At 50.9% G+C, this 20,502-nt stretch overlaps 2 protein-coding genes and 1 long non-coding RNA gene across 5 annotated transcripts; 1 reads left to right on the forward strand and 2 right to left on the reverse strand.

Moving 5' to 3' along the window:
* Positions 1-985: 985 nt before the first annotated feature.
* On the reverse strand, positions 986-8,604 carry LOC146764389 (uncharacterized). Of its 2 annotated transcripts, none has more exons than XM_085564753.1 (2): positions 7,163-8,604; positions 986-5,912 (listed from the first exon to the last, which is right to left on the reverse strand). In XM_085564753.1, the coding sequence occupies exons 1-2, from the start codon at positions 7,649-7,651 to the stop codon at positions 5,154-5,156; spliced, it is 1,248 nt and encodes a 415-aa protein (XP_085420879.1). In that variant the 5' UTR covers positions 7,652-8,604; the 3' UTR covers positions 986-5,153. The 2 variants fall into 2 exon arrangements, with proteins under 2 accessions (XP_085420879.1, XP_085420877.1); XM_085564751.1 differs by lacking the exon at positions 7,163-8,604 and adding an exon at positions 6,488-7,154.
* A 142-nt stretch (positions 8,605-8,746) lies between these two features.
* On the reverse strand, positions 8,747-12,942 carry LOC144247711 (serine/threonine-protein kinase PAK 3-like). Its single transcript, XM_077789149.2, has 7 exons — positions 12,262-12,942; positions 11,973-12,082; positions 11,102-11,219; positions 10,610-10,709; positions 9,997-10,193; positions 9,444-9,581; positions 8,747-9,006 (listed from the first exon to the last, which is right to left on the reverse strand). The coding sequence occupies exons 1-7, from the start codon at positions 12,385-12,387 to the stop codon at positions 8,917-8,919; spliced, it is 879 nt and encodes a 292-aa protein (XP_077645275.2). The 5' UTR covers positions 12,388-12,942; the 3' UTR covers positions 8,747-8,916.
* A 3,769-nt stretch (positions 12,943-16,711) lies between these two features.
* On the forward strand, positions 16,712-20,356 carry LOC144247712 (uncharacterized). Of its 2 annotated transcripts, XR_013341278.2 has the most exons (3): positions 16,729-17,110; positions 17,847-18,190; positions 19,082-20,356. It is a non-coding gene; the product is annotated as an uncharacterized LOC144247712 (long non-coding RNA). The 2 variants fall into 2 exon arrangements; XR_014950861.1 differs by lacking the exon at positions 19,082-20,356 and having other exon boundaries at positions 16,712-17,110; positions 17,847-18,134.
* The last annotated feature ends 146 nt before the right edge of the window (positions 20,357-20,502 follow it).

Below are 20,502 nucleotides of genomic sequence, written 5' to 3' on the forward strand. Positions count from 1 at the left end.
GGAGGCAAGGGTGGGGATGGGATCAAAAATGGGTGGTTCCATGGGGATCCCTTAGTGTCCCTATCACTTGATCCCTGGAGTGATTTCCGTGAGGCTCTGGGAGGGGGGAATGGATCTGCACTGGGTGGGTCCCCAAGCCCCCTGCCCATACCTGGGGGGCTCATGGGAGGTTCCCTCTACCCAAACGCTGGTGCCGCAGCCATGGGGGAGAGGTGGGTTGGAAAGGGGGATCTGGGGTGGTCAGGGAGGAAGAGCAATAGGAAGAGGAGAGAAAGATGAGGAGGAGGTTAGGGAAAAAAAGGAACAGGAACAGGAGGAGGAAGAGGAGGAACCGCAGCAGATACACACGATTTGCCTGCTCATCTGCTGAGTCTGCAGCTCCCCTGGTCATGGCAGCACTGACTGCCCCAGATCCTGCAGGTAAGTGGGGAGGGGGAGCTTGCCCCAAATCCATTGGGGGACTTCTGGGAGTTTTTTTTGCAGGGAAAGGGATATTTGGATCTTGCATTGCCCCAAAGCTGAGACGCAGATGCCCCTTTGGAGACTTGTGAAGGGTTCCTGTAGCGATCTCTGTACTGGCTGGGGCAGTGGTAACAGTTTGGGGGGGACATTGGTTTTGGGGTTCCAATTGGCATCGGAGTGGGGAGAGCAGCAATGGCCAATCCTGGAGCTGGGGGATCCCAGCAGCCTGGAGGAGTGGGGGACTCTGGAGATGAGCAGAGTCTGGGCCCATCCAACTGTGAACAGGGTGGTGACTTCTCAAGCTGGACTTGGGCAGCAGGACCAAGGTGCCCACCCTTTGTTTTTCCCCCAAGCCAGGATTTGTCCATCCCAACCTTTGTGCAGGTGGAGCTGGTGAAGGCTGTGAGGAAAAGGAAGATAGCATGGAACACTGAGGCAGGTGAGGAGGAACTCACTGCCCCTTTCCCCCTCTGCTCCACCTATCAGCCCAACATTGCCCCTGGCTGCAAGGACAGCGCTGCTGCCAACGCTGTCCTGCCAGGGATGAATTGGTGGGATCTCCTTCTCCTTCCCTCTGGCATGGAGGCAAATCCCGTCCTCTCCTTGTCCACCCTCCTTCCTCTTCTCATTCTATCCTTCTTCCTTCCACATTCCTTCCTCTTCTTTTCTTTCCTTACCCCAGGCACTGAGCTGCAGACAGAGACCTGGGAGGACAAATCTCTGCTGCAGAACCTCTGTTTTGAGCAGCTCCACAGCATGGGAACCCAATAGGGAGGAAAAGCCCTGGGGATCCCACACAAGGAGGGGCTGCAAACCCAGCCCTGGGAGTTGTGAGGAGGTAAGAGCCCCTCTGTGCCTAGAAGTCAGCCAAAGATCCATTTGGCACTCGGAGATGGTGGAGACGATTCATGGCGGGCAGAAGCCCCACAAGTGCTTGGAATGTGGGAAGGGCTTCAGCTGGAGCTCGGGAGATCAGACCTGATCTGGCACCAGGTGATCCAGATGGGGAATCAATCAGTCCTACATATGTGGGGAGTGTGGGAAGGGCTTTGGGTGGATCTCCAAGTTCATCAATCATCACAAGATTCACACCAGGGAGAGGCCCTATGAGTGTCCCAAGTGTAGGAAGTAGTTTCTGAGAAGCTCCAATCTCATCGTAATGAGCCGAGGGGTCAGATGGAAAAGTATTTAGGATAATTGAAAACTGTGGATGAGTCAAGGGGACAGCTGGGAATATAACTGAGATAGTAGAAGATTACATATTTTAGTTTAGATTTTAAAATTTGTTAAGAAGCCAAGTTAGCTAGCAAAAATCACATGCCTTAGTTAAAGAGTAGCAAATATATTAGAAAAGTAAAGTTAGGAGTGACAGGGATAGATGTAGGAATTGTGAAGGAGCAGAGAAAATAGAAATATCTTGCCTTAAGAATAATCAGCAGTTAGGAGAGGCTACCGTGACCAGCAGATCAAAAAGTCCTGCAAACTGGCCATGGGTGAAGAGTTTACCTTGAGGAAGACAGCTTTCTTCCTCCCTTACACCCACTCCCTTATTTCAAAATCCCAAAGACCCAGTTAAGGAAGCACAATTGCGCAACCGTAATGGATATTCAGCTGATTATAATACTAAGCGGGCAGGTAATGATTATGTATTATGTGTCCTTAGAAACAGCTTGGATATGTAAAACCTTTTCTGTATAAATAGAAAGCAGGAGTCTGCAACTCCTTGCACATGTACTTGGAAATGATTGCACGTGTCCAACACTGCAATAAAATACCCTTCTTTCCAGCTTTAATTAGTTGAGGAGTCGTCTGTCCATGCTTCAGTGCATCAGTGGATTCACACAGAGGAGAGGCCCTTCTGCTGCCCTGACTGCGGGAAGGGCTTCAAGCACAACTCCAGCCTCGTCACCCACAGGCACATCCACACTGGGGAGAGGCCCAGTGAGTGTCCTGTGTGTGGGGAGAGATTCTCCAGGAGCTCTCACTTGACCCAACACCAAAGGAGGCACCATTAAGGGAAGCCCTGCGAGTACCCCCAGTCCCAGTATCACCCCCTTTCCTGCCCACAGAGCTCTTGAGCCAGCGGCGGCCGCAGCCGCTCCCCGTGGCCTTGCACAGGAACCCCTGTGATCGGGCAGGGAGGATTCGGGAGGATTTGGGCCGTGACGGGGCGGGGTCCGGCAGGGACCGCGGGCTGCTGCGGGTCTGCCCAGCAACTGGTGAGTCATCAGCCCCGCTGTCTCTGATTGGCTGAGGAAAGGCCGGGAGTAGACAAAAGGAATTGGAGAGATCCTGCCCCGAGCACCAGCACTGGCAACACAGTCCCAGCCTGGGCACAGGGAGGGAATTTATTACCATCCAAATCACAGCAGGAGAGAGGAAAGAAATCTCTACAACACTTTCCCCCCACCCAACAGGGATCACCCAGACCAGGGGTTATCAATGATGGAGAGTCGGGGGCATCTGAGTTGGGATCAGAAGCCAATTTTATTGAGTGTACCAGGTGTTTATATAGAGTTTCACTTGTATGGTGCTTATATAGGGCTCCATTTTTGGTAACAATTTCCCATTGGTTACACTTCTTTATGACATCACATCACCTGGTAACATTATTTTATCACTATGTCTCACAATATGTTTCTTGGTCACTTCTTGCCCAGGGAGACTTTCTCTGTGTCTGTCTCTCCCATGGTTTCTGCTCAATCAGGCAGAAGAAGAAGATATCAGGCCTCTTTATCTGTTCCACTGTACTCTCTGTTTTATTCCCCATACCTCCCCCTATCTGTTCAAACAAAAATACATTCTTAAGTGATTTGTCTATTATTTTTTTCATACAATATAAAATACAAGGAATAAGCATAACAATACATAATATAATCCTAATACATATAAGCCTATTTTAACTAAATTTCTTATCCATCTACCAAGTCTCCAATCCCCCAGAAGCTGATCTAGCCCTGTAAGCCCTGATACCACTGGGTAATCATAACCATTTTCCCAAGGGCATAAGTCTGTTAGAGGTTAAACAGGTGCTGATGTGGTGGCGAGGTCCTGTTCACAAGGGTTCTCCTCCAATGTTGATGTTCAAGGTGAATCTTCAAGTGATGTAGTCAAAGATTCTCAAAACGCCTTCACATTGTTTGCTGGAGTCCACTTGGAACCATTCTCTGTGGAGATGCAAGCAAAACCTCTACCCCAGCCTGGTCAGAGAGAAAGCCAGGTAAACTTTCCTAGGAATTGTTCTTGGGAGTTTTGAGAAGGCTGAGAGAAAGAATTAAAGCAATCTTGCAGCTGGTGTTTTGAACAGTTGTTTTCTTATGTTTACTAAAGAGTGTTTCCTTAATTAGCCAATCATATGAGGTGTGTTGATTAAAGGACCAGTCAAGTCTACCAGTGTTGCAGCAGCGTATAAAAAGAAATGGGCTCCTAATAAAATTAGTATTAGTCTCCTGGAGAGAGTTAGACTTTATGTGTCGCCTGACTCTTGTTCCTGACTCAGTGGTGACACCAGGTGACATCAGGTGACCTATGGATAAAGCCCCAATATCTTACCAGATCCTGGATCCTTCACTAAGGCAAGGGATTTTTCCTTTTGTTGCAATTGTGAATTACAATTAAAATGTAAAACAATCAGGGGTTGGGGTCCATCAAAGATCATTTCAAGAAGTTGAACACATAAAAGGCTTTCTGCAGTCTCTTGGAAGGGCTGTCCTCTCTGGCCCCCTCTTTCTATTGTACCAAGAGACGCTTGAGGGAGCCATGAGCCCATTCAGTGACAGATTGGCCTTTTGAGGAATGAGGAATACCTGTTTTGTGCATAATTCCCCAAAGGCAAAAAAGGTAGCAACTCAGCAGGAAGTATAAGCTGGGCCATTGTCTTTACTTCAGATGGTATACCAAGAGTTACAAAAGCAGCAGTGAAGTTCTAGAGACATCTTTAGACGTTTTCCCTGAACGGGCTGATGCAATGTTTGGTTTGAAAACACAGGAGTCTGTGAAGGAAGGCAAGAGCCTCCTGTGAAATGGAAAAGGTAAACCCCCTCCCTCCAAATTACCACAATTTCAAAATTAAAAGATCTCAGGCAAAGATATGGGAATGGGAATAACAGTTCTTTACTAGGAAAAAAAATAAATTTAAAAAAAAATGGAATTAGTACAAACAAAACCAGTGATAGAGTCAGAAACCTGACACCCTGAGGAGTCAGGGTGTTGGTAATAGTCCAGTTAAATGGTGGCTGCTCCTCCTGGAGTGGCAGATGAAATGCTGCTGAAGTGGTGATCTCTAGAAGGGTGGAGTTTTCTCTCAAGGTCTGATGATAGACTAGATGGGCTGATCTTCCTCTGGGAATCTAGCAGGAAAGAATTGCTCCTCTGGGAATCCATCGGGGAAGAAGCTGCTCCTCTGAGAATTCAGCGAAGAGGCTGTCCTGCTGTCCCAAAAAGTGTAGATTTTATGCAGGTAAGGATGCTTGGCTCCTCCCTCTGGGTGGAGCATCCCACAATGGGATGATGTAGTACAGTCATTCAATGGTCCATGAACAGAAGATATCTCCCTGGAGGGAGACATTGTTCTTGGAAGAGATAAGAAAATTGCCCAACCTCCAACAGATGGCAATAGAATACATGCTGATCTTACAAGCCAGGACATTATCCACCCCTTATTCTATTTCCATCTGCATCACAATGAAATCTTACACCCAGTTCTCACTTAAGACCAGTTTTCCCTGTGGTACACAACGTGTTTCCTCATCTTTCTGCATTACCCACCAAGTGTAACCAGGTCCCTGAGCAAAAACAATCCCACAGATGGGTTTGTCCTTGCCTGAGGTGGGATTAATCCAAACAGTTTTTCCTAAAATACCTTTTATATGTACCACAGGGACCTTATCTCCATCTACTGTGTGTAAGGGTTCTGACTGGGCAGCACCAGCTCGATTGATGGATCCTCGGGTGTTGACCATCCAGGTTGCTTTTGCCAGGTTCATTTCCCAGTTTCTAAATGTTCCCCCACCAAGTGCCTTCAGGGCAGTCTTAAGGAGTCCGTTGCACCGTTCAACTTTGCCAGCAGCTGGAGCACAATAGGCAATATGATATATCCATTCAATACCATGTTCTCTGGCCCAGGTGTTGAAAAGGCCGTTCTTGAAATGGGTGCTGTTGTCATACTCAATTCTCTCAGGGGTGCCATGTCTCCACAGGATTTGCTTTTCCAGGCCTAAGATGGTGTTCCGGGCAGTGGCATGAGGTACAGGGAAAGTCTCCAGCCATCCAGTGGTGGCTTCCACCATGGTCAGCACGTAGCGCTTGCCTTGGCGTGTCTGGGGCAGGGTGATGTGGTCAATCTGCCAGGCCTCCCCATACTTGTACTTGGACCCCCGCCCACCATACCACAGGGGCTTCACCAGCTTGGCCTGTTTGATGGCAGCACAGGTCTCACAGTCATGGATCACCTGAAAAATATTGTCCATGGTTAGATCCACCCCTCGGTCTCGTGCCCATTTGTAGGTGGCATCTCTACCCTGATGACCAGAGGCATCATACTAGAGGTTCCTTCAAGGGGCTCTGACAGATCGTACCAAAAAGCTTGGTCATGGGAGGTTGAGGCTACCTTCACTTTGGTGGAACTCCCCTGGTTAGAGTTTCCCTCCTTGAGCTGACACACCCGTGCTGCCAGGACAGAAGTGGGTTTCCCATCCCATCCCATCCCATCTCCCCATGTCTTCTCCATGGTCCCTCTCTCTCTAGCTGGTGATTGTTGGGCGCTGATTCTGGGGCCTGTGACTCTCACAGGTGCTGCATTAACCTTCCTTATCTCCTCCCTCATCTCCTCTTTAAACTTCTTAATCACAGCTGAGATATGAGCCTGCATTGGGCCATTAATCATACTCTCATAATTCCTAAGTTTGTTGGCAACAGAGCCCACTGTCTCTCGGTTAGTGTCAGCATCAATTGTTGCAATGACAGTGGGGTACTGAGATGGCCCAAGATTTGCTAGACTCCACAGCATTTGCCCTGTGCACCTCACCTTGTCAGGGTCATTATCATGATGTCCATCCCTCGCAAAGAGCACCTCCAATACTGCCACTTCCCTCAGCTGTTGGATCCCTTCCTCAAGGGTCTTCCAGCGCATTCTATGATGGTGCTCCTGCATTCTCTCCCTGTGGACAAACCTCTCACTGACACTCATTAAGAGCTGCTCCCAGAGAGAAAGGGACCCTGGTTCCCTTACAAAAACCTGATTTATACCCGAGTCCTGTGTCAAGGGTCCCAAGTTCCTTGCCTCAGCAGCGTTCAGCTGCACGCCTGTACCCATAAGGTCCCAGACCCACAGTAACCAGGTAGTACAAGCCTCATGCCCTTGTTGCACAATGTCTTTGTGCAGATTATGGAGACTTTCATACGTCAGGGACTCGGTGATGATCGCGACCTCTGGCTCCCCTGCGGGTTGTGAGGTTCCTCCATTCCTATCCCTGTCTGGGTGCTCTGCTTTCATCTTAGACCTCCTTGTTTCTACCGGGGCAACTGCTGCTGGCTGTGACTGCCTTTGTGGTTCAGCTGGAACCTGGACAGTTGTAACATCTGTGGGTTCCACAGCTGTACTATTAGACTGTCCCTCCTCAAGGCAAAGGGCCGGTTTCTCACCAGCTGGGGAAATGCACTCCTTCAGCATCTCTCGTATCTCCTTAACCAGAACCCTCACCCAATCTGGGTCGTTCATTTCTGAGGTGGGCTGTAGGGCAGGGTCAGGCTTTGGAGCAGCAGCATCTCCAGTCTCTGGGGCAGGGTCAGGCTCTGCAGCAGCATCTCCAGTCTCTGGTGTAGGTGTCAGGGTCGTTATCCAGGTTAATCTTCCCTTATCTCTGAGTGCTAAATATAACAGGCATAAGAGGCATATCAGCAGCACCACCCATTGTATGATATCATTAGCACTTAGAGTGGATCTTAACCCTTTGAAAACTGGTGGACTGGACTCAAAGACATGGTTAAAAGGTTGTGAGAAAATTTCCCCCAGTGTAATTTCCTCACAGTAGGTACCATTATTAAAGTAACCCCAAAAACATACAGTTAGTGTGTGATAGCTCTGAATCCATGGACCTGCCTTCCAGAGGAAGTTAAAGATCCATGAATTCCTCACCTTATTAACCCATAAGCCAAACTGGATAACAGACACAGTAGTTATAGGACCCATTTTTAGATAAGGGCCTGCAAATGGGAGAAATACAGCTGCAAACACGTGCCACCCAAAACAGGGTAAACTAGATCACATGGTGATACTTAAAGATGTTTCTATATCAGCACACACAACAACAACAACAACAACAACAAGAAAATTAAATTACTTGAGAACTGTTAATCCTTTTTCTTTTTTCCCTCTCAATGCCCTCGAGCCCCAGGTTGGGCACCAAAATCTGTCTAGGTTTGAAAAGACAGGAGTCTGTGAAGGAAGGCAAGAGCCTCCTGTGAAATGGAAAAGGTAAACCCCCTCCCTCCGAATTACCACAATTTAACAAAAGGCTCTCAGGCAAAGATATGGGAATGGGAATAACAGTTCTTGACTAGGAAAAAAACAAAATAAAAATAATAATAACAAAACAAATGTAATTAATACAAACGAAACTAGTGATGGAGTCAGAAACCTGACACCCTGAGGAGTCAGGGTGTTGGTAATAGTCCAGTTAAAATGGTGGCTGCTCCTCCTGGAGTGGCAGATGAAATGCTGCTGAAGTGGTGATCTCTAGAAGGGTGGAGTTTTCTCTGAAGGTCTGGTAGTAGTTGGGCCTGATCTTCCTCTGGGAATTCAGCAGTGAAGAAGCTGCTCCTATGGGGATACAGCAAAGTGGCTGCCAGTGTCTCAAAAAGTGCTGATTTTATGCAGGTAGGAATGCTTGGCTCCTCCCTCTGGGTGGAGCATCTCACCATGGGATGATGTAACTTTACTGGTCATGCAGTGAGTCATTCAATGGTCCATGAACAGAATATATCTCCCCAGAGGGAGACATTGTTCTTGGAAGAGATAAGAAAACTGCCCAACCTCCAACAGATGGCAAATAGAATACATGCTTATCTTACAAGCCAGGACACACAGTTTGTAACCAAGAGTCGGGTGCAGCTGAGAAGGCTCCGAGCGCCTCCTCCCAGGCTGATTCTGCAGATCCGAGGCTGCTCTGGGCTCTGCCAGGGCTCTGCTGGGGCTCAGCTCTGGGCCATGCTGGGCCCACTCTCCCCTCACATTGCTCCGGGCAGCCGAGTCACAGAGAGAGGAGGAAGGGACACCTCAAGGGAGTTGAGGTTTAAGAGAGTTTTTATTCAAAAAACTGCCATACCAAACAGGCTGTCATAAGAACCGTAATAAACAGGCTGTCCTAACTACCATAACCAACTAGCACTGCTAACTACCATCACTAACTAGTTGTCCTAACTAACTACTGTAACTAACAGCTGTCCTCCAGTGCTTCATCTCCTCTGCTGCTGCCTCAGTTGCTTTGATGCGGTGATCAGAGGGGTCAGGCTGGAGAGAGGCTTGGCTGATGATAAAAATGGATGCTGCCCAAAGGATATAAAAGAAAGAAATGAACTGTTACTTTCCAGAGCAACTTTCTCACAGGCTCTGTTGCAACAGGACAAAGGGAAACTCAGGAGAGGGAAGCAGGCTCAGGTTAGATCTAAGGCAGAATCTTTTTGCCGGGAGAGAGGGGAAACACTGACCGAAGGTGCCCAGGGATGTGGGAGGTGCCTCCTCCCTGGGAACATCCAAGCTCAGGCCAGGCAGGGCTCTAAGCACCTGACCTGCCTGAAGATGGCCCTGCTCCTTGTGGGGCACCAGGGGCAGATGCCCTCGAAAGGACCCTGCCAAGCCAAACCCGGCGAGGATTCTGCTTGCTTTGCGTGTGGAACGCAGCGAGGCTGGAGACTATCGGAGGGGCCCCAGCAGAAAACCCTTCTCTGGCGCTGCTGCTTCCTCTCAGCCGCTCGGCATTCACCTGCAGCAGCTCCTGGGCAGACCAGCGCTGCTCCTCGTCCGGCTCCAGGCTGCACTCGAGGAAGTCCCGCAGCAGAGCCGACAGGCGCCGGGGCTCCTGCAGCTGTGGGGTCCCGTTGTGCCGGATCAGAGCGCGAGCCTGCAGGAAAAGCAAACTCAGCACTCTGCCAGCTTCCTTCCCACCCACAGGTGCTCACAGCGACCCCGGGTTCTCAGCCCCAGCTCCAGGGGCACTTTCCTCCCTGGCAGAGATGCTGCTCACAGCTCATTTTCCTGTGCCAACCAAAAAACCCAAACCCTGGTGCTGCCACAGCCATTGGAAAGAGCTGATGTACTTGCTTCACATTTTCAGGTCATCCTCAGAGCCAGAAGAGCTGCAACAGCATAAATCCCAAAGCAAATTGTTGCTGGAGAGCAGAATATTTGTTTGTGTTGAGGCTCGAGTCCTCTGGGAATTCCCTTCCCCAGGTGCAGAAACCTCCAGCTGCTGCTCCCAGTGCAGGGTCACCCTGTGCTCACAGGGCTCTGCAGCCCCTGGAGAATTTGCCTCTTACCATGGCCCTCATTTCCTTGAAGTAAGGAGGTTCTCCTTCCACCATCTCGATGGTCACAATGCCAAAGGACCAGATGTCCACCTTGGGGCCATAAGGAGAACTGGTCACAACTTCTGGGGCCATCCAGTGAGCAGTGCCCACCATGGAGCTGCGCCGGTCCTGCTCAGAGCTCAGCTGAGCACAGAGGCCAAAATCAGCTGAGGACAGAAACAAACACTGTCAAAAACAGCTGGAATGAGGAAACCAAGCACCAAGACTCCCCACTCTCAGTCTGAGAATGCAGTAGTGAAGTCAGCTGGAAAAGTGCTCAGGGCTGTAGCCAAGGGAAGGTGGAACTGGACCCTTAAAGAAACCCTCAGCTTTCATGCAGTGGCTTTTACTGATTCTCTTTAAGATTTAGATTCCAACTCCTGCCCTCTGGGAGGGCCATACCCAGAGCAAAGCCACCCCTGGCACCCTGCTGCTCTCCGGAGCTCTCTGCAGGGGCAGCCGCTCTCAGCTGGCAGCAGGGGCCGGGCAGTGCCCCCAGCAGCCCTTGTGGGGCTCTGGCCGGCACTGGGAAGCAGCCCCACAGCCGCACCCGGGAGCGCCGTGCCTGGCCAGGAACACCCACCCAGCTTGACAGAGCCGGCCATGCCCAGGAGGATGTTGGAGCTCTTCAGATCTCTGTGGATCACCCGGTTCGCATGGAGGAAATCCAGGCCCTGCAGGCACTGAGAGAGAACAAGAAACACCAGGACAAAAACCAATGGCCGGAATCTATCACACAAGAAAGGACAGTTCCGAATTCTGCCAGCAGCAGCTTTGCTGTGACAGGCCAGGAGTGCAGAGCAGACAGGCTCCAGGCAAACGGCTCAGGGCAAAGCTGAGAACAGCACATCAAATCCAGAACAGACAGAGAGTGCCACAACAGCAGGAACGAGAGCAAGAACAGAGCAGAAGTGCAGCGATGCTGGCAGGCCGTTCACTGCAGAGGCTCTTTCTTCTCCAGCTCATAAAAACAACAGAGAAACAGAGCCCTGAGCATGGAGCCACTCCTGTTCTCATGCCTGTGTGGAAGGACCATCATGCCCAAGCCGTGGCAGCCACAGGCAGGATCCCTCACCTCCCGACTGACAGCTGCCTTCTCTCCTTCAGCCATGCGTGTCTGTCTGACAACGTCCTGCAAAGTTCCCCCATCCATGTATTCCATCACCAGCCAGAGATCTCCGTCAACAAGGAAGCTGGAAGAGGAAAGCAGTGGCATGGAGACAAATGTGCAGTGCTCAATTCCCCCATGGAAGAGCCTGGAGTGGAGTTTTGTTTCCAGGTCACTTGTCCATGAGGACAGAATCAGATGGAGAGACATTCCTGCCAGGCTGCAGAGTCCTTGGAATCTGCACAGTCTAAAGGAGGAGACACCTGTGAGAAAGGAGAGGCCTTAGATGGCAAGCAGGTGAAAAAAGCAGTTTAGCAACAGCCCAGATCAGTGTGGAACCACAACACTGGCCCCCAGCTGGTTCAGCTTCTGAGCTCATCAGTTCCACCATTCCCTGCAGAACAAGGCAACACAACTCCCAGGGTTATCCAGGGGAGGAGGCCGTGCAGCACTTGGGACAAAAGCAATCAGAAAACCTTTCAGAAAGTCCCTTCAGAAACAGTCAAGGCCAGTGCAAAATAGGCAAATGAGGCATTTCTGGAAACAGGCCCTGGTCTTCCTGGCATCTGCAGCAATGGAAAAGGGCTGGGAAGAAGAAGCCAAGGGAAATAATTTCTGCTGTGGTTTATCAGCACTTGTAGTAAGACACAGAAAACGGGGTCAGCTTGAAGGAAAAACCAAACCAAAGCAACCAAAGCACATGGAGGAAGTGAACTTCCAGGCTGTTCTTTTGGGAAGACATGGCTGGGTCAGGCATTTTCAAAACAGGCTACAGACTATGGGTGCCAGGAAAGGTTAAGGCAGGGCCCGTGCACGGGATGAGGCCTGAAGCACTCACCTGTCCAAAGAGTTGACAATGTTGGGGTTCTTCTTGTCCTTCAGGAGCAGGAGCTCATTCACAGCTCGTTCCCTGTTCTGCCCTCTGAGACTCATTTTCTTTATGGCCACCTGAGGGGACATTGCAGACCTTTAACTGGAGGAGTCTGTGGCAGGAGGCCACAGCAAACACGGGGCGAGGCTTTTTGGAGCAACGGAGCCGGGCTGTGCCAAACTGCCCTGGGATGGGCACCAGAGCTCAGCAAGGGCCACTCCCACAGCCCATTGCTCTGCTCGCTGGGGCTGCTTACAGGACACACGGCCAGAGACATTTGGCCTTGCAAGCTCTGCAGAAATGGCCCCTCAGCTGTCAGCCTCCAAGCTCTAACCACATTCTCTGCACCTACAGTCTTCTCAAATGGCCTCAACACTCTCATTACTATTCAAACACATTTTGCAAGCAGGAGGTAATTCTGGTTCTGTGAAAACAGAGCAAAACAGCCAGGAACCCTTTAGCAATTCTATGGAATTTGGCCATGATTTCAGATGCAGCTGCTCTGTTTGGGATTGCACAACAAAGCAAACACACATATCCATTGCTCAGGTGATCCCTGTCACAGGCTTATCACTGACCCCAGACCCAAACACAACTGCAGGGTTTGCTCTGGACATCCATCTTCTCATTTCTCTCCCTCTCTCTGTGGACAGCTGAAGTGGAACTAAAGCTCCAAATTGAGCCCAAGCAGGATCTCCCCCTAATTAGGCTTGAGGTACCTGTTAAAGATGAAAGGCAGGATGGAAAAACTGCTAAATAGTGTTCCTGTCTGAGGCTGGGGTGAAGATAAATTGGGCCTCAGTCTCCAGCCCTGATCCATTCACACTTTTAGATATGAAGAGCAAGCCAGCGTGTCCTGCTCTGACAGACACCGCTGCCCTCCTTGCATCCCTTTGGGCACTCCAGAAGGACTGAGTGTGTCCCAGCTGTGCTCTGCAGGCTGACACTGCTCTGCCTTCAGAGGAGCAGCCTGTGCGGGAAAGCTCTGCTGGTCCCCAGAGCTGCAGCCACAGCTCCCAGCAGAGGGGAGAGCCCTGCAGAGCTGCCAGACGTGCTGGGCGTGTTGGCACTGACCTCTCCTCCGGTGGCCCTGTCGAGTCCTTTGAAAACGGTTCCGAAAGCCCTGGAGACAAAACAGTAGAGAAGAAAGAAGCAGTGCTTGAGGCCCTGGGAGTGAAAGCCAGCCCAGACAGGAGATCTCTGCTGCCTGCAGCGCTCACAAACACCTGGGTGCATCGACCCTTGCAACAACAGCGCAGCAGCCACCAGCCCTCTGCCATGCCAGGTGTGCAAGGGAATACTGAGACCCAACACGAAGGAATTGGGCTGGAGCAAATCCCAAATGTCCACACTGAATTGCTTTAGTTCAAAACCTGAAGTGAGCAATGGGTGTCTAAAGAACTGGAAAAGAATGCATTTCATCCTTTTCCATTTCCTGCCTAAGACCTGCAGGATCCACAAGGGCCCTGCCATCAGGCAGGTGATGCATTTTCCCCCAGAGTGCATCAGCTCTGTGTCTGTTGCTGAATGTATGGGGTCTACGACCTGTGCTAGAATAGAGCACCCATTAGTTCATCTCTGGTTCCTGTTTCTAAACCATTAGGTTGTTAATGCTGACTGGAGGATATTTTTTGAAGCAAAATATTTGAAAGAAATCTCCTTGAGAACTGTTTTCTGACAGTCACCAGATGGTGAGTGGCTCTTTTAGGCAATCCAGCTCCAGACACAGAAGATCTTCCAGGTCCTGCTCCTTGCTGCAGGCAGGACACTGCCAGCCTCAGGGGCCTGTGATGGCTCCTTTTGACCACAGTTCTCAATTCTGATCAGGACTGAGAGACAGCAGGATGACACCCCAGTGTCTGAAGGTGTTTGGAGCTCTCCTGACTTCTCCCTTGATCCTGCACCAGCACAACCCCTGGGCTGCTTGTGCAGAAGTAGCTGCCGTGCACTTACCCTTGGCCAATCTGCTCCACTTCCAGGTATTTCTCGGCAGGCTCCTCCATGCTCACGATGTTCCCTGAAAGAAACCACGTGGAAGAAGCTCCCTCCCAGAGCGAGACTCCGCCAGAGCAGAGCCAGAATGCAGCCCCACTCCCTGGGGCCGTGAGCCCCGTGGTCTCAGCTGGGGAAGGACAATAAATGCCCCTGTGACATTCAGCTGCAGAGCAACGCTGGCTGCAGCTGATGCTGAGACACACACACAGCCCCCTGCTCTGAACACAGGAACAGAGCAGACGTACTCAGCTGCACCAGGCACCACTCCCCTCTCCCCTCTGGCTGCAGGGCTGTGCTGCTGTCAGAACCTTCAGCCCAGGATCCCACAGTGGAGGGAGGTTCAGCGTCCTCTTCCCAAGCACAGGGAGGTTCTCCGTCCTCTTCCCAAGCACAGGGAGATTCTCCATCCTCTTCCCAAAATGCTGCAGGTTCGCCATCATCTTTCCAAGCCACAGGACGTTCACTGTCCTCTTCCCATGCTGGGAGAAGTTCATCCTCCTCTTCCCAAGGCACAGGATGTCCTCTGTCCTCATCCCACACCATGGGGGCTTGGCCATCCTCGTCCCGCACCAGGGGACATCCACCGCCCTCGTCCCACGCCGGGAGATGTCCACTGTCCTTGTCCCACGCCGCGGGAGCCTCGCCGCTGTATTCCCACAGCGCGGGATGTTCGCCCTCGTCTCCCAGAGCAGCGGGAAGTTCACTGTCATCTCCCGGCACCGAGGGAAGTTCACCAGCGTCCCCCAGAACAGCGGGGAGCTCACTGCTGTCTTCCTCCTCTTTGGCCTCCTCTTGGGAAGCAGAGGGAGCCAGAGGAGGGGCTGGTGCTGCTTTTGTGCCCTGTGGACAGACGGCAGCATGAGGGATGGGAAGTTCTATCTCAGTGATCACCTTATTTATCCTCAGCTGCACATCCAGCTGCACGAAGCAGAAATTGGGTTTGGAGCCCTTCAAACTAACAATGGGCTAAAGTCGACATTGCCACTTATTGTTGGGAATTCCATATTCCACCGTGGCTAAAGCCAGCAAGCAATCCTCTGCCTGCAAAACCAGACCTGCAGGTCTTCAAAAGCTCTGCAGCAGAAAAGGAGAAATCTGCTGGGATCCCTTTGCTGCTGCTGCTGCAAAGACTCTGACAGGAACTTTCCTTCAGCCTCCCAGGCTGGCACTCGGCTGCCACACGCCGAGCTCACAGCTTGCTGCACAATTCCAAGCACCAAAGGTTCCTTTCCCACTCACCGAAGGAGGAGCTGCTCGGAATCCACACATGAGGTGCCCTGCAACGGGAGAGGGAACATGCAGCAGATGCTGTCAGGAAAAAACTGCCTGCGGTGGGAAATGTCACGGAGCAAGGCAACCCCGAGAGAGCATTTTGCTTTCCCAGCGTCCCTCCAGGGGCCACAGTCCCTTCCCACAGCAAGAGAACAGCACAAAATGCTGGGCTGGGTCAGTTCTTGGCTGGGCAGGGAGTTCCCGGCTCTGCTGCCACAGACTCCCCGCTGGAGGGAACAGAACCCCCCAGGGCTCATTGCAAATGCTGTGCACGCCCCGCTGGCTGCAGACACCCCCTTTTTCAGCTGCAGCTGCTGGCAGGAGCTCTCCCAAAGCAATGGAGCCTTCATGGCCATTTGGTTACAAAGTCAGCTCGGGTCCAGAGGAAGAACAGAAAGCACACAGTGTGGAGTTGCGTTATTTGTATGTTTTATTATCCCTGTATTATGTATTGGTTTATTCCTTTGTACCCCCGTGTGCAACTTGGTTTATCCCCAGTTTTCCCGCCTTGTCCTCCCTTCCCGCCTTCCCAGTATCTATCCATCACCCTGAAAGAGGCATTTTACCCCCCCCGGGTGCCTTGTCTATCACTCGGTGCCCCTTCCCATCCATCCAGAAGTTTCTACTCAGGGCACCGGGTGATTGGGCGAGGACCTGGGACTCCCCCCATATCCTTCCCCCATTGGACCCCACCATATCCCCCCATCCCGGAGCCACCCCCTATCCCTATCCCCATTGGTCGTTGGATACCCCTCCCATACAGTTTATAAGCCAGTGCAAGCACCTTGTGCTTGTTCCTGTTGGCTGGCATCGTTCTAAGACATTTGGCCCCGTTGGGCTACAATAAACTCGGACTTAGCAGGATCCGCTCTTCATTTACCACCGCGAGGCTTGCTAGCGCTGCCCGGAACCCACAAAGGCACTCTCCAAACCCCAGCTGGGAGCGGCGGAGGGTGCCTCAATCACCCACTCTCGCCCCAGAGAAGAGCTAGCCGGGGCTGAGACAAAGGGAACCGGGGCGGGAGCGCGGCAACACAGCAAGCCCAAAGCCATAGCACCGAGGGAAAACCTCGACTTACGTGCCAAGTGGGTTAAAAAATACCCCAAATAAGCCACAGAGTACAGCGTGCAAACTGCAGCAGCCACGTGCTGGATCATTTTGGCTGCACTGCACACGTCTGTAGACTGCAGCCCTGCAAGCACACAAGGACACCCGTCAGGGCTGGGCTGGTGCTGAGAATGCCTCGGGCAGGAGGATCCTCCGGCAAGGAGCAGTGCCCAGAGCCACTCGGGACACTGAGGCCTCCGTGTCCCACAGCCACGGGAGCACCTCGGGGACGTGGCAGTGCTCCTGTGACATCACAGCAGCAGCTCACGCAGAAACCGCCCGGAAGGTTCTCCTGGGTCACAATGGAGCACAAAGAACCCTCCCAGGGCACAGCCTATTGCCCAATGGCTCCAGGAGGAGCTCTGAAAATGCAGCAAACAGGGACACCCCATAGCCCAGCCTGAACACTGAGGAGGAACAAGGACGGGAGCACAGCAGAGGAAACAGGACCTTTAGTCACTGCTACTTCTGACTAAAGCCAGCAAGCCGTGTTCCCGCTGGGATCTTTGTTCTCACTCTAAAAACAAGCAAGGTGCTCCGCTCTAAATATACAGAGGGCAGGAACTGGGCGGGAGGTGGGATGAGGAAGGAGGAGGAGGAGGGAGAGAGGAAAAGGAGGAGGAAGAGGAGGATCAGGAGCAGGAAAAGGAGGAGGAACAGGAGGTTCCAGTGCCCCCTGAGGCCGCAGCACCCTTGGCCCCGGGACCATCGCCCCCAGCTCATCCTGCAGGTGAGAGGGGAGGGGGAGCTCGCCCCAAATCTATCGGGGGGTCCCTGAGAGGGTTTTTTATTGGGGTGTGTTTGGAGCTTGCAGATTGTGGAATTGAGCCCCAGATGTTCGTCTGGGAGGCCCAAATAAACCCTGGGAGGTTTTTCTCTGTGTGTGTGTGTAGGTTTGGATCTTGCAGGACCCCAAAGCTGAGCCCCTTGGGGGATCTTTGGGAGTCCACGTGGCCATTGCCCAGTGTCACCAGGGGGAGGACATTGTCCTGGGGACCCCCGGGGGAGCAGAGGAGGGGAACCCCTGGGACCCCCGGAGTGGGGAGAGCAGAGAGGGGCGATCCTGGAGCTGGGGGACCTCCGGCTGGCTGGAAAGGGGGGAGCCTGGAGAGGAGGAACCCCTGGGACACCTGGGATCTCAAAGTAGAGCATCAGGGCAGAAGGGACCCCATGGAGCCCCAACAGCCCCTGGATCATCCCTAAGCAAGACACCTGAGAAGGGGGAACCCCTGGAACCATTGGACCCCCATCATCCCAAGGAAAGGAAACCTCTGGAACCCCAAAAGTGGAGAGATCAGAGATAGGGAACTCCTGGGAGAGTTGTTTTGAGCTGAACCTTGATATTGTGGAGATTTTCATGGAACAAGAGTCCTGCTGAGTTCTAGGGATGGACTTGGGCAGGAGGAGCCTCCAGTCCAAGGCGCTCCCACCTTGGTTTTCCCCAAACCAGGATTTTTCATTCCCAGGGCGTGGCTGGATGGCAGAGGAGGAAAAGCTGCAGGAGGAGGAGCTGCAAACCCAGCCCAGGGAGCCAAGTGATTGGCGTTTTTCACAATTATGGTAGCACAGGATGGTTTCTAACACCTCTCTGCCGGGGCCTGAGGAGAGTCAGGGTGAGGAAGACGGGTCCTGCCCTATTTAGGCAGCCTCGCTCTGTTCCCCTGGGGTGTGACCACAGACACAGGTTATGATCCATGGGCAGAAGGAGACAATAAAACAAAGAAAAGGGAAAGGATTCCCTAAAACCGCGGTAATTAGCCTCTGAGACTAAAGTGTACACGAAGAACCAAGACCCAAGGACAAAGGACAGGTGAGTATTTGTTGGGATGGGGCGGATAAGGGGGGAATGAATGTGTGTGACAGAGGCTACTGGGTACCCCAGACTTGCCAAGTGATTGCTGCAGTCTCTCACGCTGCTTTTCGTCTTTTTTATGAGAAAAGTGGCCAGTAAAGAGACCAAGGGAGTGATAATAAAGAGAGAATCCCCCCCGGGGAAACTGGGACCGGGTCTTAGGAAGAAGAGGAACCCCGTGGAGAGAAGAAGCCGAGGGTTTCCTGGCCACTGTTATAACCCATCCAATCAAGTACCTGCAGGAAAAAGGGGGAAAATTATTAGATTGCAAAGAAGTTAAGAAAAAGTAGTAATACATAAAACATAGAATATCCAAAAGGAGAGAGATGGATTTGTTTTACATTTAATCTTAAAAACATAGACCAAAATCCAAAAAACAATTAGTAAACAAAAAAAAAGTAAAACCAACACAACAGTCTAACTCTGTATTAACCCCCAATTATATACTAAATCATATTATAAAACTCCAAACAGTTATAAGGAACATAAGAAACAAAGCTACTCAAACATTAGAATTAATATTAAGTCAGGAAAACCAAACAAAAACTGCAGTGTATTAAAATATGTTAGCTTTAAACTATTTATTAGCTAAAAAAAAGATTATACAAATTATTAAAAATAGATAGCAATAGGGAAGTCATCCTAGAAAAGAAAAAAAAACGCAAAAACAAAAGATATATTAAAAAAATTATGACCCGGGTATCAGTCCAAAATTGAGAAAATAATGTTAAAAACTAAGAAGTGGGTTACTGTATTGAGAATTAAATAGTAGAAAAAATTAAAATTCTTCCTTTTATGTGTTACAAGTGTTTTAATGTTTATTCTTTGTTTAATCCCATATTTTATTAGATTACCAACGGAGTCCAAAGAATACAAGGAAATAAAAAATATTGTTCAAGCCAAATGATTTATAAAATATAAGAAGAAAGATTGTGAAAAATGCATATTTTATGACTGGCTTTTCGCAAATATTATAATGAATATTATATGTGTAATGTTAGAAAGTTATTCTGTATTCATTCTCTTAAGTAGTGTGTTAAATAAAGTAGTGGTGTAAGTTTTAGGTTCCAAAATAATATTAAAATAGAGACTGTGTATGTGGTGGGATTTTTTTTTTTTTTAGAATGAGATACTCACTTTGAAGAACACCTAAATCTTCAAAAAAAAAAAAAAAAGAATTTATAGTTTGGTTATCAAAAGAAGCTAATTTCTTCAAGTCTTACTCAGAGTCGAAGACGCCTTAAGAGTTAAAAGAAACAGTTTACATACAACAGAAAGTTATTGTTTTAAATAGAATGTATGAAAGATATATGAATATGCAACCAGCTTTGCTTTTAAAGCTATTCCTTTGTCCATAAAGTATGCTTTTCGTAATTTAGTGTCCAAAAGCATCCAGACGTCTGTAATTCTTTGCTTTTTATTGTCTTATAATTATCCTAACTCTAAACTTTATTATTCTAATGGTACTATTATTTTTATAAAAAATTTATTATGAAACTTTAAAAATTTAAAAAACCAAGTAATTAGCGTTTTTCACAACGGCGATGCCTGAGAGGAGGCTGTGAGCCCGCGGGCAGAGGGGCCCCGCTGGAGCAGCCTGTCCTGGCAGGACTGAGCCCGTGGCACAGTGACCCACGCTGCAGCACTCGGAGGGGGCTGTGCCCAGGGGATGGACTCCGCTCCGAGAAGTTCCTGGAGAAGTCTCGGCCGGGAGAGAGCGCAGGGTGCAGCAGGGAACGACTCCTGTCCCTGAGCAGAGGGAGAAGCCCCGGGGGATGAGCTGAGCATGGCCCCATTCCCTGTCTCCTGCCCTGCCGGGGGAGGAGGTGCAGCTGGGAGCAGGGAGGCGTGGGGAAAGCTGCATTTAAGGGTCTGCACTGACTTCTCCTTCTCCTGCTCCGAGTCTTTGGAGTTTTCTGACAGAAATCTCTCCCCTGCCCCACTCACCCACAGGGCTCGGGGCAGGTTTCCCTTTTTGGGGGAAATCAGAGCGAAGCACTGATGCACTAACGAGGGGCAGGAGAAGTGAGGCTCCTGGGCTTCCCGCAGAGGCGGGGGCACGGGAGGCGCAGGGCCGGGAAAGCCGTGGCGGGAGGCGCGGAGAAGTTTGTTTGTGCGGGCAGCTCAATCCCGGCTCGGCCCGGGCCCGTGCCGGGGCTGTTCCTCATCTCCGGCTTTCCCCTCACGCAGCCCGGGGGCGCCGAGAGCGCGGGGCGAGTCGGGGCCGTGCGCAGAGCCCGCCCGAGCTCGCTGCCATTGGCCGCCGGTGC

This window comes from Lonchura striata, chromosome 34 (assembly GCF_050655825.1).
Source record: "Lonchura striata isolate lonStrDom1 chromosome 34, ASM5065582v1, whole genome shotgun sequence".
Classification (NCBI taxonomy): Eukaryota; Metazoa; Chordata; class Aves; order Passeriformes; family Estrildidae; genus Lonchura; species Lonchura striata.

What these genes read in the sequence shown, in the direction of transcription:
- LOC146764389 (XM_085564751.1), bottom strand. Translation starts at nt 7,132, where the DNA reads ATGCTGAAGGAGTGCATTTCCCCAGCTGGTGAGAAACCGGCCCTTTGC. An exon ending in ATGATAATGACCCTGACAAG is followed by an intron (nt 5,913 to 6,487) that starts GTGAGGTGCACA and finishes AATATTTTTCAG; the next exon opens with GTGATCCATGACTGTGAGAC.
- LOC144247711 (XM_077789149.2), bottom strand. Translation starts at nt 12,387, where the DNA reads ATGAGAGTGTTGAGGCCATTTGAGAAGACTGTAGGTGCAGAGAATGTG. An exon ending in AGGCAGCTGTCAGTCGGGAG is followed by an intron (nt 10,710 to 11,101) that starts GTGAGGGATCCT and finishes GTTCTCTCTCAG; the next exon opens with TGCCTGCAGGGCCTGGATTT. An exon ending in GGCCGGCTCTGTCAAGCTGG is followed by an intron (nt 10,194 to 10,609) that starts GTGGGTGTTCCT and finishes TTCTGTCCTCAG; the next exon opens with CTGATTTTGGCCTCTGTGCT.